The sequence below is a fragment of the Solea solea genome, chromosome 9 (assembly GCF_958295425.1).
Source record: "Solea solea chromosome 9, fSolSol10.1, whole genome shotgun sequence".
Taxonomy (NCBI): Eukaryota; Metazoa; Chordata; class Actinopteri; order Pleuronectiformes; family Soleidae; genus Solea; species Solea solea.
Genome location: NC_081142.1, coordinates 12469917 through 12487272, shown reverse-complemented (window position 1 = coordinate 12487272; position 17356 = coordinate 12469917). Strand labels below are relative to the sequence as shown.

The 17356-nt window shown below is 39.8% G+C and overlaps 1 protein-coding gene across 2 annotated transcripts in view; it reads right to left on the bottom strand.

The window, feature by feature from the left end:
* Window positions 1-347: 347 nt before the first annotated feature.
* tsc22d2 (TSC22 domain family 2) overlaps window positions 348-17356 on the bottom strand; it is a 33452-nt gene continuing 16443 nt past the window's right edge. The window contains exons 2-4 of one of the 2 annotated variants that reach the window (XM_058638271.1): window positions 14284-14355; window positions 2939-2990; window positions 348-2678 (exon numbers count right to left, since the gene is read on the bottom strand). In XM_058638271.1, coding sequence (XP_058494254.1) covers window positions 2367-2678; window positions 2939-2990; window positions 14284-14355 — 436 coding nt within the window. In that variant the 3' untranslated portion in view covers window positions 348-2366. The remainder of the gene's footprint in view (window positions 2679-2938; window positions 2991-14283; window positions 14356-17356) is intronic. The other variant, XM_058638272.1, reaches the window with a different exon arrangement.

Genomic DNA, 17356 nt, shown 5'->3' with positions numbered 1-17356 from the left:
AATTTGCAGATACATTTGACAAAGTTTGTTTAGCTGCCCAGTTTCAAGGTCCTGGTACTGAAATAGTACACTAATGCAGTTAGTAAGCCTGTTGCTAATTTAAAGCAACTCTTCTGCTATATGAAACATAGAACTGTCACTTTTGCATGTGTTACTATTTACATGAACAACAAAGGGAGTTCAAAGCTCCAAAGGCAAAATAGGTACAACTAGTTTGGAGTAGGTTTAGTAAAAGGTTTTGTTCGGTATTCCATAGACCCACATGTGGAGTTCTATAGTTTACTACACATTGGGATCAGTGTGTTATTTGTGGAGAATTGGTGAAATAACACGTCAGACACAAGCTGTTAATGAAACAGTAATTTATTTCTGACTGAAAACTAAAATTGTCTGAACAGCACATTACAGGGGCATTAAGATATTTTCTCCTAGGCTCAGTGATCACTTTCATACAGTACACTTGGCATGTACATGGCATCTCCTTCAAAACAAAAGAAAATAAAAACAAAGAGACAGGAATTAAGCCCATTTGGAAAACAAAGAAATCACAGAGTCCATCATTTCAAAAAGTGACTGAGTGTACAATTACCAAGCATTTTGGTTTGGTTCTAAGCCACAGAGAAAGAAACCGGATCGCCTGACGACAGCAGACGACGGCAAAGGAGGCACAAAGACGTGACATAGACGCGACATCCCATAATATGCTCATACACAATCGACTGGGTTCCAGCTTTAAAGTGTGAAAATGTTTCATAGTTTCCGTTGTTCTTCGTCTTTGCAAGCAAAGTGTTGTACGCCACAATAAAAATCTGAATGCTGCATTCGTTAAATTTACATTAAAATGAGCTATGGAATACAACCATCTCTGCATTTGAAAAAGATGGCTCCTTTTCTCGACAATATTCTGTGCACAAGGCCACTCCCAACAGCTTTTCTATCATTCTTAAATCTGACCCTTAGACCACTTACACCACCTTCCGCCCAGTGTTCCCTTTCTCTTTCATAAATCCTTACAAACATTCACAGACTGACAGCTTGACGGAAAAATAAGAGGGCTGGATAACAACATGAGGTAAGACAGTGGTCTGATTATAGATCATGCAGAACATGCAAAACAGCAAAAATATAGGATGGAGAAAGAGTAGAAAATAATACGAAAATGTGCATTTAAAAACGGGGAGGGGGAAATAATCGTACACAGCTTTGCGTCTTTGGTTATAAAGTAGGTTGAACCATTTTCACAGCTTTTCATCCCCTTAACCACACCCACAAATTCATTTGTTTTGTTTTTCGTTTGTTTTGACAGTCCATAGAAAAAGTAAATTATTTGTTTCTTTATCGAAACATCCCATCACATATTTCATATCTTAAATGTTGTTCACCTGTACAAACCCTCCTCACGTGTAATACTTTACAAAATATACATTCAACCTGGATATCACCTAAAGCAAGCTCAGCCTTAGTGTTAGCACTATCTTGTGACAAGAATCATTTTGTAATGTGGAACTTATTGCCTACTTGTTGTGACCAAATTTAATAACTGAAACCACATTCTAAAATACCAAAGGACAAAAGAGATGTTTTTCTCTTATTTTTGCTTTAATAAGTATCTCAATGACATTGTTCATTTACATTATGAAAATAGCAGCCCTGAAATAAATAAATGCAAATACTAAAACTGAACTAATTAAAAAGTATTACGATTCATGACAAAGTATGGTGGCTCTGAGAAAAACAACATAAGCTCTGTTTGCAGCATTTAACAAGCCGAGGTTCTTGACTCGCTCTACTCAAGCCGACGTAGCGCTCTCGTCTGCTCAGAGAGGACGAATCCTCCCATGTCTTCCTCAGTCCACTGGCTTCCAACCCTGGAGTGATGGGAGGTGAGACAGTGGGAGGACAGCACCTGCTGGATGTTTTACAGGACCCACTTCATCACTCTGTTCCTTCACAGAGGCGTCGTCCTCTTCCATCACTTGTTGCCCGAGCAAATCAAGCCCTCTGTGCCCTTTTACCCCCGTCACCTGCACAATAACAGCATGCAGTTATATGGTAAGGACCAACACCTCTACCCCTTTCCTGCAGCCACACACGGGACCAGAATAAGACTTTTCAGTGGTTGGTATATATGTCTTAATAACGTGAAGGCCTGCAGCGTGCACACACTGAGGCACGGCTCTCTGTGAAAAAGAAAAATGTTGTTGTTGTCGATTGTCCCTCAAAAGGGAACAAAATGTACAGAGCCGAGCCATTTTGCTTAATGGAGCTAACAGGATGGTAGTAGGTGTTGTCTTTGTCAAACAGGATCTTCCACTCCTGACCATGGGAGCTGTGTGTTTTTGAACGCATATACTGAAGGTAGGGGCTCACGCTGAGGAGATGTTGGGCTGATGAGGGACATTCTGACTGCTATCGTGGTGAACTAAGGGGCTGTTGTTGTTATTGTTGTTTGTGATGAGCGGGGGTTGATTTTGGAGCGTTGGCAATGTGCTGCTGCTGCTGCTGCTCGGACTGGTCTGACTGGAGAGCTGATTCAGCTGCTCTGAGTTGGCCAGTGACTTCAGCACGGCGTTCTCGCGCTCCAACATTGAGTTCCTCTCATACAGCTCTTTGATCTGCTCCTTCAAAACCTCCACCTCCTCGCGAACAGCATACATTAGGTGGCTCTTTACCAAGTCCTGAGAGATGACATGACACAGGACACGAAGATTAGCACAAAGACACCCAGCCAAATTCCATTATTGAAAGAAGAAAGGGGAGATTGAGACTGCACAGCAAAACATAACTCATCAGTCAAACTGTGTGAGCAATGAGACAGTTGTGTCACTCAACAGCAGCAGAACAATTATGATGTAAGACGTCATTTTACAGGCTTGCATAGAATGCGTGTCACCTGGCCACATGTGTTGTTACTTGTCTTTAACTGAGGAAAACTCACCATTGCCTGCTCAATCTTGTTATCGATGGCAACGACGCTGGCACCAGAAGCACTGAGGAGACAAAAAGGGAAATGTTAAGATCTCCATGTCTTACCATTTGCCATAGATTGATATCAGTTTTTACATTCACAACGTGTATAATCTCCTCCTTTCAGTGGCAGAAACTACCTCAGCGATTTGTGAGTGACTCTGAATATAAATACATTTTACTGCTGTGAAGAGAAAGCGTCACAGAACGGAAACTTTTAAAACGGGCCCAGAGCTCATGTTTGAGGTTATTGAGAACAAGTGAGAAATGACAGACATGGCACCTTTTCTAAAAACACAGGTCAGACTGTCAAATCCCAGTACATATTATTTACATTTAAGATTGGACAAAAAGCACACATATTCATTAGACAAAGAAACTACACACTATATTTACCCCATTCCTCCCCTGCCAACAACTAAGAGATAAAGCCCTTTACAATATTTTAAGTGTATTTTACTTTAAATTCCAGAAGCTTTTAAAGTAAAATTTCCACAGGGAGTCGGCTACCACTGAACCATCTCCCATGACGTCTGTAATCAGTAAGAAAAACAGGTGCTCTTGTCTGAGTAAGAATAAAAAGTGAAGGCTGTAGCACGTGTGATCGCGTAACACAACAACAAAAACCGCTTGTGGAAAGTTTAAATGGCAACAACTCAAAAGAGTCATCGCGGTCGTTTTTCGATCCGAGGGTGAGGAGTGAGCTACTCTGCCTTCCTTCCTTCACTCCTGCGAGAGCTGTGCTTCGGGTGCGGCTCACACTCCGTTTACTTTACCATCTGAATCTCATCGTATACGCATCCGCAGAATATAAAACACCGTTTTATCACATTCTAGTGAAATATAAAGCGATTCCAACGTCGTTAAAATGTGATCAACATCGCTTCAGAGCAACGTTGTTTTGTTTACCTCACCCTCGGCACACGAAGAAAGAAAGGAAGAAAGCAAGAAAAACCGCCCCCCACTTCCAACACAAAGACGATCGACTTACACTACTCCAGGCTACGAATCCTCGCATACAAACAAACTCTGTAGTTCACGTCACTCAATTCTTCCAAAAAAATGTAAAAAAAAAAAGTCTGTTACTCAGTCAGTGAATTACAATAATGTCCAGAAAAACTCTCTTGCACAATCTCCGCCCTGCCGGATGAGGATGCAAAACAAAAAAAGAGGCGTCCAGAAGCCGCTAGGGGGAGCTGTGGCAGGAGTGTGAGGAATGAGGGACCATGATGTGCTCATGGACTCCAACGATGTTTGAAGCAGTTCAAACACATAATGATGCACGTAGAAACGACAAAATAAAAAAAAAATAGATTGAATACAGGCCAGGTATGTAAAAAAAAAAAAAGTGTATAATATGAATGCAACATTTCTTTAGTGAACATTTAAGTGGCATTGCGTGTGCGTAAATATGCAATTAACAAAACCACAGGAAAAAGCTCGTTATTAAACTACTTGAAGCACGCCGGACACAGCGGACAAGTGGATGTGGAGCACATTGGATGTCAACAGTTCGATGTCCACATGGACTCATATAGACTTGAGTCCATATGATGACAAGCCATTAAGTCCAGACGATTTCAATTGCCTCAATAATTAGTATATAGGAGAAAACGAAAAGGACACACGAGTACAAACAAGAGAACACTCCCCCCCCCCCCCAGATTGTAACAAACACACGGGCGACATGGATGGAAACTAATCCAACAATTAAACACAGGGCAGTCACAGTGTCTTAAGTTTGTTACCTGACGCATCTCGCTCTGTAGGACATCAAACGTCCAGAATAGGTCGGTGATGTCCCTGGTGAGCAGGGCAAACTGTAGCTCACTCTGCAGCGCATGATTGAGTTCCTCCAAAGCCTCTACAAAGTCTTCCAAAATACTGAGCGCACGCTTCTACCAGCAAGGATGTGTCTTGTTTGACTAGGGACTGAGTGAGCCTTAAAACCACGCACGGTCACATGGTGCGAAATCAGGGGGGCGGGGTTTGGCCTCACGCTCCTCCCTCCAACTCTTCCTCCACTCCTGAACAAGTTACTTTACAAGACAAGTTGCTGTGTGCCAAAAAATAAATAAATCTAACACTGCTTCCCTGAGGCACAGGACAACATATTCAAACATCAAAAGTTAATTGAAAAATATGCCATGTTATTGCACGCTCAGAACACAGAGTGTATTCTCTCCTGTTGGTATGACATGTCCGACAATGTTTTTGACACAACTGTTGAATCTCACCCACAGTTTTCACACTTTTTTGATCATGTTTCGGCACACATGAATCATCCTGGGTATTTAAAATGTGACGATTCAGTAACTAAAGTGAAGAGGAAATGTAACAGGCTTTGGTTAGACTGATTAATCTGTGTGTTAGAGATTAAAAGGAGTGAGCTGTTAATTGGTGACACCAACTCAAACATTCACAGACTGACAGGATAACCTAAGCTTTTGTTGGTCACATTGATATCAGGATACTAAATGCCATTGTATGTCACACTAAATTCCTTGGGTCAATTCTTGTCTCTGCCAGAAATCAGATTGGTAACGCAGCGTTCCATGTGGCAAAGACAAGTGAGGCAAGACAAAACCTCTCAACTTATTTGTATTTTTGTCAAACTACAAAGCAAGGTCAAAAAAATAAAAAAAATACTTGTATGTATGACCCGATAGATCCACACCTATGCGTGACTGCGGGGTAAATGAGTTGCATTCCAAAACAAGGGTCTTGCTCGGACCCGTGAAGGTGATGATGACGATCTAGGCCAGGCGAAGACATTCCTCTCTTTTGACAGAGCATTTACACATCTGGTTCAATGACAATAGAATGTCCATTTAGCGGAAGCTGGAATGTGTTTTCATCAGTCGGAATATTTACTAAACCCGAGAAAGAAAACAGACTTTTAAAATGCAGGTAAAAATGTTCGTGTTACTTTCCATGAACACCTGTGCACGGAAAAATACTGAACAACTAATTTGTTGCCATTCTGTGTCGAAGCAAAACAAAGCAAACTGTACATTTTATTCGAGGCAAAATACATGTGGTGGCTTGTATAAGGACCTCTCGCTGTGTGAACTCCCCTAGAAAAGTCTGCTGGACCACAAGGCAGCACATTCCTGCTCTGGACACCTCCTGCTCAGAGGCCAGCATCTCCAGACATCTGTGTGAGAGCCACCACCATGCTGGGACAACACACAGTCAAGCTCCTCTGTGAGGAATGGTTATCAAAACACCACAAGGTGTTTAATTTGATACCAGCTACAGCCTCATTTACATCATCAGCATGTGTCCCGTCTGACACAGAGCTTCAAATTGCTCAGACGCCACAAATGACCACAGGGTGAACATGAGATACACCCACAAAAGTAAGACCTGTAACTGCTTTTAATATTGTGGCTGATCAGTGTACATTCTTGATTCAAATGTTACAGGTGGAACTGTATCATAAGCAACCGGAGATTGTCGTGTTATGCTTTATAGTTCCAGAAATCCAATGTATTCTCCATTAAGGCACAGATGCTCAGCACACATCCCCATCCCAAAGCATGCAAACACTCACCATGGGGGGAAGCAGCTGAATAAATTAGCCCTCAGTGATAACCCCCTCCTCTGTGAGTGTATTTCAAAACAATAGGCAGAGGGTGGGGGCTGTAACAACAGAGGAACACACTCGCTGACGACTCACTGTCAACCTCTTTCAGATGCAGACCTGCTTTCGCTCAGATTGCATTGTCTGTATTCAAAGACGCAGTTTGATTGAAGCACCAGAGGAGGTCAGCAGAGGCTCCAGGTAGTTTGGGCAACAAAAAGCAGTGCAAACTCCTCAGTGCAGCTGAGGGCATGAGCAGATTAGTCATCATTGATCATAATTAAAACCATACCAGATGAGCTTAATTTTAACATACTACAAACTGGCAAAAACGGTCTCACTTACAAATATGCCTTAGTAATGCTAATGACAGAAAATAAACACTGTCAGCATAAATGTTATATGTTCAATAACGTTTATTTACAGTTGTTATCATATAAGAACAACTTACCCCCTCCCCTGTACAAGGGTTTCTTGTGGAGATTTTTCTCACTCTGTGTGAGGGTCTGAGGACAGAGGGTGTCATTTGCTTTACAGACTGTAAAGCCCCTCGAGGCAAATTGTGTTTGTGATGTTGGGCTATATACAGTGGACTTGACAATCACTAGTGCATCAAGAAAACATTAAACGGTAGGGTTTCCTCTTTCGTTATAAACCAAATAAGCATAACAATAGGGGTGGGGATCACAGGTCACCTCACTTTACCATACACGTACGGTTAATAATGATTCTGTTCAAATAAATATATTGCAAGCAATCATATAGCGACACATCACGATATTTTTCTAACTGAAGAAAACAAAACATCCGTAAAAAGTTAAATTATTCCCAACAAAGAGAACAAAGTGCATAAAGTCTATGTATTGAAACTGGCAGGGACTTATTTAGAGCGATATCGATATTTGCAATACTGTAAAGACATTTTTGAACTAGGGTTGAAAAGAAATGATGTAGTGATACTCTGCATGATGCCGCTGACATGTTTCTGCGATCGGGAAGTGGCCCCTCCTGTAAAGACAGAGGAAAGACTGAAGAGAAACAAAAAACTGCTTTACCCTGCAAGCAAACAACCACGCCTGTCCCTCAACACTTCACTCGATGAATGATCAGCTTCTCTGGAAACAAAAAGACCAGTATTTTTCAAGAGAGCTTTCGGGAAAGGGGGACCTGTGTGCCCCACATGTTTACCCATCTAGTTAGACAAATTAGATCACAGCAGAGGCCCAATCCAGTTTTCCAGAAAAACCACCAGTGGAAATCAAAATGTTTTGGAAACAAATATGTCAATGCAAACACTTTTTATTTCTCAATACTTAAGAAAACCCTGTTACATCTGTAGGGCTCTAAATAACAACTTTTGAATAGTTTTTCCATACTCCGGTAAAGGGTTTTGAGTTAACATTTGCTGTTTAATTCCCCCACTGCCAAACAAACAGCATGAGTAAAATGATAAACTGCACTGTGAGTTGAGAGAAAGACAAAAAAACACCACCAACATACTTGTCATTGTCATATATTACAGTCAAGGCGATGAATAACTGAAATACCCCTTATCTTGACTAACTGATCCTGTCCTTATTGCACTCACTGAAACACAAACAAACATGACAATTGCAGGATGCTGGAAGCATGTTCATATTTGCCTCTGACTGCTGCAGATGTTTCAGATGTCGGGACATTGTGTCTATAGAGGGGCAGGTCCATTCTGACACAGTAAAGACTAAACAAAATGCGACAGAACTCAGAACCTCCTTGTTTGGAGATGGAAGTTTTATTTGTCAGGCACTAAATCAGAGTCATGAGTGGGTGAGTCTGGTGCCACCAAGCTTCCTCGTAAACATCCCAAAGGAACTGTCCCACTCGCACCCTCGTCTGTTACATAATCCCCACACATGTCCATAAATATTCCCTTGTTGTGCATATGTCACCATGACCTGTGTCCAAAGACCACCAGCATGCTCTAAAACAAGGATATCTCTGGTGAATGACAGGGAGCATGAACAGGAATCAAGGGCTTTAATTCAGTACAGGATAAGATTTGAATTCTTGAAAAAGCAGATGATGTTCATCAGTCGCTTTTGGAAGACTGTGTTATCTTATCCTCTGTAGGGATTTCAGTAACTGCTGGCAGGAATGTTTGTTAATGGCTGCAGAGCCATATTACCCTGCTCCAGAAGAAATTATAAAGAGCCACAGTGTAATCTCACCACAATTAAACTCCATGAGCAAACACAGTGGGGGATCTGGTACAGACAGTCGTACAGCCTTAAATAATCACTGCCTATGCAGTGGTCAAATGAAACCAGGTCTTCAGAATGGACCATGAGGTTCAATATCATATTTCACTACCTTTTTTCTTTGTGAACTGGAGTCACTTTTGGCTCATTGGAGATAAAGACCCCACTGAAATGTGAAACACTCCTGAGGATTTACTGGGCTAATCCTGGCACTTCACACTGTTAATGAGCCTCTGTATTCAGCAGAGCATTTATCACAGGATCACAGACTCATTTGGGATTCCACTCTCAAGTAAAAGGTTTAGGTCAGACTAACATCATTAGGTACTACAGTATGTTGCCATTGCTTTTAATTATGGTGTCGGTGTGTTTTGTTTTTTTAAACCTTCATTGGGACTTGATGAATTGCCAATAAACTATTTTAACAAATCATCAATTGGCAGATTAACATTACATTTACATACTAAGTCAATTAGTTTGCTATAAAAGTTAGTAAACTTAGCATTTTGGGGCACTTTCACAGACATTCTTTACCTGTGGGATAATATGACAGGCATTTAAATAATTTTGACATTTATCAATTATTGACACACGTCACCTGCAACCCCAATGTACAATTTATGTCTCTCCATAACGATATGCAGTATGGCTAACCAAGACGGGCCACTTGAGCCTCTGCTGATGCAGTGGAGGTATTTACAGAAACTCTGTGGTTATGTTGGGTATCTCGGAGGTGTGAATGCCTTTAACAGAGTGAGTATGAAGCAAGACGATGTTAAAAAAGCTGCATGTGTGCTCAAATGTCAGCAAAGTTTCCAAAGATAACGTTGACGAGATGAAAGTGTTGCCACCACACAGTGTCCTCTTTTAGGCCACGTCTGTTACATAAGTGGTTTCAGAACTTTGATGGTTATGAGCCCTATTCATCAATCATCACTGATCAATCACTGCATCTCAAAAGGTTTGTTAAGTCTGAGACCTCTACACAATGTCAAGTCAAGTGGCATTCAGTGTTTCTACCTTTTCAAATTTACATACTATTAATTGCATACATCTCCACCAATAACAGCTGAAGAATAATACGATTTTACAAGGCAATGATGAAGACAGGATGTTGAAAATATCATTTATACCAGACCTTTGCCATCATCACTTCCAGAGAAAAAAAACTATAACTTTCCCAATGTTCTACTTTTCACATAATGAAATGTTTCTGTGTCATAAACACTAGGTGCATACATTAGTCCAGGTCCGGGTCAAATAACTTCATGGCTGAGCAAGGGGCCACTGACCAGGTATGCTCAGTAAAAAAAAATATAAATGTCTTTTCTTTATTGTCTGTAATCATTAAGTTGATCACTGTGAATGGAGGTCAGTAAAATGACTGCTGCTGCTGTTTTACTTGGGACCAATTATAGTCTTACAATGAATCCATTCTGCATATTAACGGACCGTTTCACTAAAATGTTTACAGATTCAGAGTTTAATCTGTAATTCTGTTAGGCGAAAATACATTAATAGGTAAACATGTACTGTTACAGATTATACTTAATTCCTGCATTGTTACATTTAAAATATAAAAGCTTGTTGCATATAAAGATGGGTTAAATTATTATTATTATTATTATTATTGTTGGACTTTTCATCTGACTTGCTACATCTACATAAACGTGGCCTTTTCAGAAAAAAATAAATGTTGTTCACTCTTGCTATAGTTTGAGTTACAAGGTCTGGAGAGAAGCTTGTCAGTTGAGTTTGAGGCAGAAATATTGTTTATTGTTTATTTTATATTATTTTGTTTGAAATGAAAGACTATTTTTCATGCCATTTTCTTTTTCTAGTATTAAAATCTCATCTCAATCCCGTGAGCCTAATCCCGTGGCCGTTTGTCTCAACAACACATCACGCTTTGCATGGGAATAGACTGCAGGTATTGAGAAATACAAGTTGCAAGGGTGTTACATTTTCTGTTGCCTGATCAGCTGACTGTCGAGGGTGAAGCCGGGATAGCCACCCAGACTGTACCATCCACCAGACGGTACCCCAAAGGGAAGGTTGCCAAAAATAGAACAGTTGGGGCTGGTTATTTTGGTACTATTACGAATGGAAAAGCAAAAAAAATATGTACCGTACCAAACAAAACTGTTTCACTAAGTGGAAATACAGCTTTAGGGTTTTTTGTGGAAAGTTAACTCCCAAAGCTTTTCATCTTCATTATATTTTCTGCAGTATAGTCAAACAAGTTACCTGTCAAACCTCCTTTAATAGCAACCAATTTACAACATTGTTTGCCACTTACTGTCTTTTGAACAATATCCCTCTTTCCAAAGCCAAACCACCTATGTACTGGTGAAGATGATTAACGTCGAGCAATTAAATGTAACAATTTAAACGGCAAGGCTCACTCATTTTAAAGTCATATATCTTTAGTCAGATGCTGCTGATTTTGATATTTTTTTGCAAAATCAATGTAATTCTTCATCATATCATCCCCACACATCCTTAAAAGAACAATTAAGGTAATTGCAGATGCTACATTCAACAGGCAAGCATGTTGCGATGCCAACATTGTAGAAAGTAGCACCAAAACAACACAGCTGGTTACGCAACAGTAATTTTGGGGTACATTGCTCAGTTGAGGTTTAACACTTTTCACAAAGCAATCATGGAGGAATCCTAAAAGTCCTTTCAGCTTTCAAACATTTAGCAAGCTATCCTCTCTTTATTTCCAACATGTCCAACCTTGCAGGAGGCTTGGATCCAGACAAAGGAGGTAGGATTAGGCGGCTCCCTTAAGTGAATAAATGTGTACTGTTCGTCACAGAGCCCAGAGGCAAACATTAGCTGGAAGGTGATCAGAAAGAAGCGCTGCATATTTAGTCATCCACAACAGTACAAACTTGCTCAACAGCTGTTGTTGTTTTATGTGAATGAGGATATTCCCATGTCAATATTCATGTAATAATTTACGCTGATCAGCCACAACATTAAAAGAGAAAACTGGTTTTAAAGTTATGTTTTAAGTAGTTTTAAAGCAATCACTGTCTGCCCTTGGCCTGTTTTCAAAGTGTTCATTTGGAAACATCTGTCATGTGATTTCAATCCTACTTGCGATTTCAGTTGTTTTCATGGCTACTTAAGTCAAAATAAACTCACCTACATCAACAATAAAACCAGTTACCCATTTTCATGTTGTGGTGCATGTGAAATAATTCAATTCATATGACTAATCCCTCCATCACACCTGTGAATGATTGGAAATAAATAAAAAAATATAGGGCAATTAAACAATATCACATGAGAGAGTGCTAATGTATCAAGGACTGCTGTGATGTGGTCATGGGCACGAGGCCACAGGTATCTGTTGCCTAGCAACACCAACAATGAGCATTATCTGGACACTGCACAGGTCATGTCCACTGATCTGACCCAAGTATATTTAGTTGCATGTTTTCATATTGTTAATAGTACTATCATAGAAAAAGTTTGCTTTGGTGGTTTGTGTGAATCTTGTGAGTTAACAGCTTGATCTGATTGTTTCCACTACGTTTTTAATTAACTTTCAAATCTGCAAGACAGAGCAGGTTGTTGTTGAGGCTATATTTTGGATTCACGACACATTATAAGTCATCGTGCCTATGTCATGTGCCCACTCACTGCCACAATCAGACCTTGTTGTTATCACATAAACCCACTGATTTGCTCTGAAGTATCCTGCTCAATCTCTTAGTCCTCTCCTGATTTTAGAAAAAAATGGATTTGGAAGTGTCAAAAAAAAGTCAAAATTAAAATTGTTGACAACCAATGCCCTGATGCCCTGGCACTTCTTCAAGGCTCCCAAAATGAGAATAGCCTCAGAGATCTGCTCAGAAATGTTCACACATCATTTCACAACTCGACAAGCCCACAACAAAGAGCTTTGCTACCGTAACTCCTGAATTTGTTTTGAAAATGTTTTTTTGACAGCTAGATTAAACATCTTTGGCAGAGTGTCAAAATACTAAAACAGCTGCCATGAGAGAACACTTGGGAACTTGGTGGTGGTGACTAATGTAAACCAAGGACACAATTAACAAACTTCACATAATAATACTACTTTGCATTAATTTTGCTTTTGTAATGATGCTACTTGACAGGACCACACATGTTTTAGAATGAGTAACAGCCCGTTTGATGTGAAGCAGTTAGCAGTGACTTTTATCTGATCTCTGTGCGGATGTCTCATTACATTACATTACCCATTACATGTCTCTCACGCTGAGCCTTATACCTGCAATCTCATACTGTCGAGTTCATGACCATAGGTGAGGGTCAGAATGTAGCCAGACTGGTAGAGCTGTAAAGTCCCAGTTGACTGGCCGTTTTGAGTCGATACATTCTGGCTCGACTCAAATTCTGACTTTTTGCCGTGTTAATTTCATACAGTCTATGGTTAATTAGATTTCATCTGGAGGAATGTACCAAGTGATATGGCATATCAAATATAAAAACGGTAAGCTAACGGCATTATGTTGCTCCATCCGTTTTGAGTATATGAACATATCAGAATTCGGAATATTTCAATGTTTTAGTCTAATAATCATTGATTTGTGTTATAACTGCAGGCGCACCCGCCCGCAACAACAGCAACTGCATGTGATGCCAACTGTACAAAAGGGGGCCCAGTCAATTTGAGTCAGAATTCAGAGCTTCAGTCAACCAAGAACTTCTTTGGTTGATTACAGCCCTACAGACTGGTATATTTAAAGCTGTCATTTCCAGGTCATCTTGTACCACAATCCAGATTATCAATCCAACAGGCAGATGCAGGCCATGTTACTTTCAAAGTATCAACTTAAGTTAATATGATTAAGCAGGTAATCTTTCACACATCAGGTAGCATTGATTCAGAGAGCCCGCGAATCCAGCTTCTCATCCAACAATACAAAAGGTATGCATTAAAGGATACTAAGCAAAATCTCCCTCTTGTTATTTCAGAGTGATTTTCCATTTACGGTATCAAATCCCCATGATATCATGCTGCTGAAGTTACGGAGGCAAAAGAAACCTGTATTGCAGTTATGAGCGCAGCATCCTCATCAGTGGTACAACACTGAACCCTCAAAAAAATGACAGATAACTGTCATTGTTTGAGGCAATGCACCGTGACCTTCCTGCAATACAATGCATCTCACATTTGCAGTTGCCAAAATGCCCATCTTGTCAATTTAATTTTTAGGCAAGAGAGAACATAGGGAAGTGAAATTAAGATTCATGTGAATTATTTGAATACAACAATGAGGCTACTTAACCTGCAATCTTAATATGATATTATTTCAGTAACTGAATGATAATGATAGTTTAACTTGCATAAAAATAACCAAAAGTGTCTCAACTTGCTGCCAGGGACACCTTTAAGTTAAAATAGATTTTCTTTTGCCAGGGTGCTGGGTCTGGGTAAGCTAAGCAGGCTGGGCCACACACACAAGCATGTAAACACACCCGTGCTCATACCTATAATGGACAGGCTTTGACCCTCGTAATCTGCAAGGCCGGAAAGCCCGGTAGAAAGCAGTAGATGGGTTCCTGTATTTCAGTGGTGGAGGAAACAAGAGACAGGAGAAACGTGAGTAAAAGAGAAACATGTACACTGTATAATGTGCAACAATGTGTGTGTTTGTGTGTGTGTGTTTGGGGTGCTTGGGGTGTTAGAGAGAAAGGATGACATATTCCAGATGGTCACACTCTACACTCTAAATAACATGATGTATCAAGTACATGGGCATCTGACCAATTCATAAAACCCATCATACACAGTTCTTTAGTTTAATGCCTCTTCCTGTTATTCTGTGTAATTCTGAACACAACAACAGCCATGGCATTGTCTCCTTGCACTGTCATGTACTGTAAACTAACAATTGCATCATACTTAACAGGACATTGTGACATTATAACAATTCTCAAACTTAATGAAATGCCAACCCCTACACTTAAATGTCAACTTTGTCTCATCTGGTTGGCTAACAGTGTTCATAATCCTCTGCTACAAATACTTGGCCAGACTCAGGACTCTCGACTGGTCACACATGCAACCAAAAATCTTTTATGTGCGTGTGACTACATTTTTTCTTTGGTCGCAATGGTGCACCTTGGTCTGCCTGTGTTCTCTGAGAACACTTGCCTGAACTCACACTCAAGGAGGGATGACAACATGGTCAAGAACAATCTAAGACAGAGAAGGGGCAGATCTTCCTCTCCGATTGCTGAACACTGCTCCATGTGTCATCCAGTAGTCATGAGAACAGTGACAAACGAGACACACTAGATGTTAATTCAAGATGAATAAAAATAGGCTTATCGTCCCAACTTTTTAACCAAACTTGCACTTAAGCAATTTGCCTTTGCTTTCCTCAACTGTACAATAATTACAAGCTAAAGCATCACAGTTAAGCATAAAAACAAGGTCAATTTAAAAAAAAAAAAAAAAAACCAGAAAAAAGCACTGCTGCAGCTACAAGATGAGAGCCTGATGCTAACATTATTCCTACTGTTAACTGGAACGTTTCAGACAAGTCACAGACACAGTATTTGTGTTGCATCTGCTCCTGGTCTCCCTCTCTCTCTCTTCTGTCTCTACCTCATCTCCATCTTGTCCTTTCTCTCCCCCCGTTCTGTCCCCCACCTCTCCGCTGTCCCCCATTTTCCTTTCACCCCGACCGGTCGAGGCAGATGACTGCACATCTCTGAGCCTGGTTCTGTCAGAGATTTCTTCCTGTTAAGAGGGAGTTTTTTCTCTCCACTGATGCCTAGTGCTTGCTCATTGTGTGAACTGTTGGGGTTCTCTGCTCTCGATGATGTTGTCTTTGTACAGTGCCTTGAGATAATGTATGTTATGATTTGGCACTATACAAATAAAATGTAATTGAATTATTGACATTATCTCCCTACAGTAAATTACACTGCAGTCTATTTTAGAGGTGAAACAATTAATCGATGAATCGATTATTAATCGATTACTAAATTAATCGACAACTATTTTGATAATCGATTAATCTGTTTGAAGCTTTTTTTGTGATTAAAACAAGATTTCCGATTGTTTAAGCTTCTTAAATATGAGTATTTCCTTAATTTCTTTGCTCCAGATAACAAAGAAATCATTAAAAGTTAATAATTTTGGTTTGTGGACAAAACAAGACATTTGAGAACATCATTTCCAGGTTTGACGAACACCAATCAACATTTTTAAGGTTTTCTGATATTTTATGGACCAAACGATTAATCTATTATTTAGGAAAACAATCGTTAGTTGCAGCTCTAGTCTATTTGTGCTTCAAATAAAAGGCAGACAGTTATCTACACCTTTGTTCTTGTTTGCAATAGTTTAGATAAGTATGAAAGTATATGGGCAATGACAAAAAGGTAACCCTTTAAATTGTGGTGCTAAGGGCGACGCTTTGAACAATTTGGGCACACCTAAATGTTGTGCTGGTGCACCTACATGAAAAAGTTAGGCACACCATGGCAACTATTGCAAAAACGTTGCCTTGTAGTAAAGAAAATGATCTTCACATCAAGGCAGTTTGATGATGCAGCACATGAAGGCAGATGAAATTACAAGGCACATCAAATATTTATCAGCATTTGGTTATTTGCTAGCACACTGTGTTAATAATAGACCAAGTTAACTATTGTACCCGACTGCAAATATCAGATTTACTTAATTTTAAAAACAGTACAATGATTGCATAAAACAGACTGAATGTATCACATGTTGAGTACCTCTACATTTGGGAAAAGATCTGCTTCTAATGCTTTGATGTGCAATATGAATTCCACTAAAACAGAGTGGAAAGAATAAAATGTAACAAAATCATTTAACGAAAAAAATTAATACATTTTTATAAAATTGCACACATATGGAGGTTAAAAAAAGTTAAAACTTAAAAACATCATTAATACTTCAGTAGTTACCAGTTGTAACAGTCAGAAACATACATACGTTCAAGTTCATGTCAGTCACCTTATTGCTTGAGCAATAAATGTAAAAACTTTTACGAGAGGCTTGTCTAACAATGGGAGCAGGGGCGGTCTACAAAATCGCTAAGTCAACCATGAACAAGACCCTAAGAACAAAAGCCTGTATAAGAGAGGAATTCATTTACTAACTAGAAAAGTGGGGTTAACCATCCACTACTATACTTGTTGACTGTCAAGAGTGATTTACGGCTGAGCTTCCAAATCTGAGCCTGTGACAGAATTATCCCAGCCACAGCCCACAAAGTACAGCAAAAGACTTTGAGGTTCCTCAAGGACTGGGGAGGTTTTTAGACACTGCTAGATTCACAAGTTAAAAAACACGGGATTAAAACACAGCAGCAGTGAGCTCAGCCTTTCTGGTCAAATACCTGGTTTCATGAGAAGTTAAAGTTAAAAGCCTGGAAAGTCAAACAAGTAAAACAGGGAGGTGAACCCTGTCAGTATTGTCACTCTGCACTGCAGCAGGAATTAAAACATGTGTCACCTTTACATTGATATCACAGAGTGCACAGCAGTGCAAACATTTAAAGTATTAAAATAATTTAAAAAA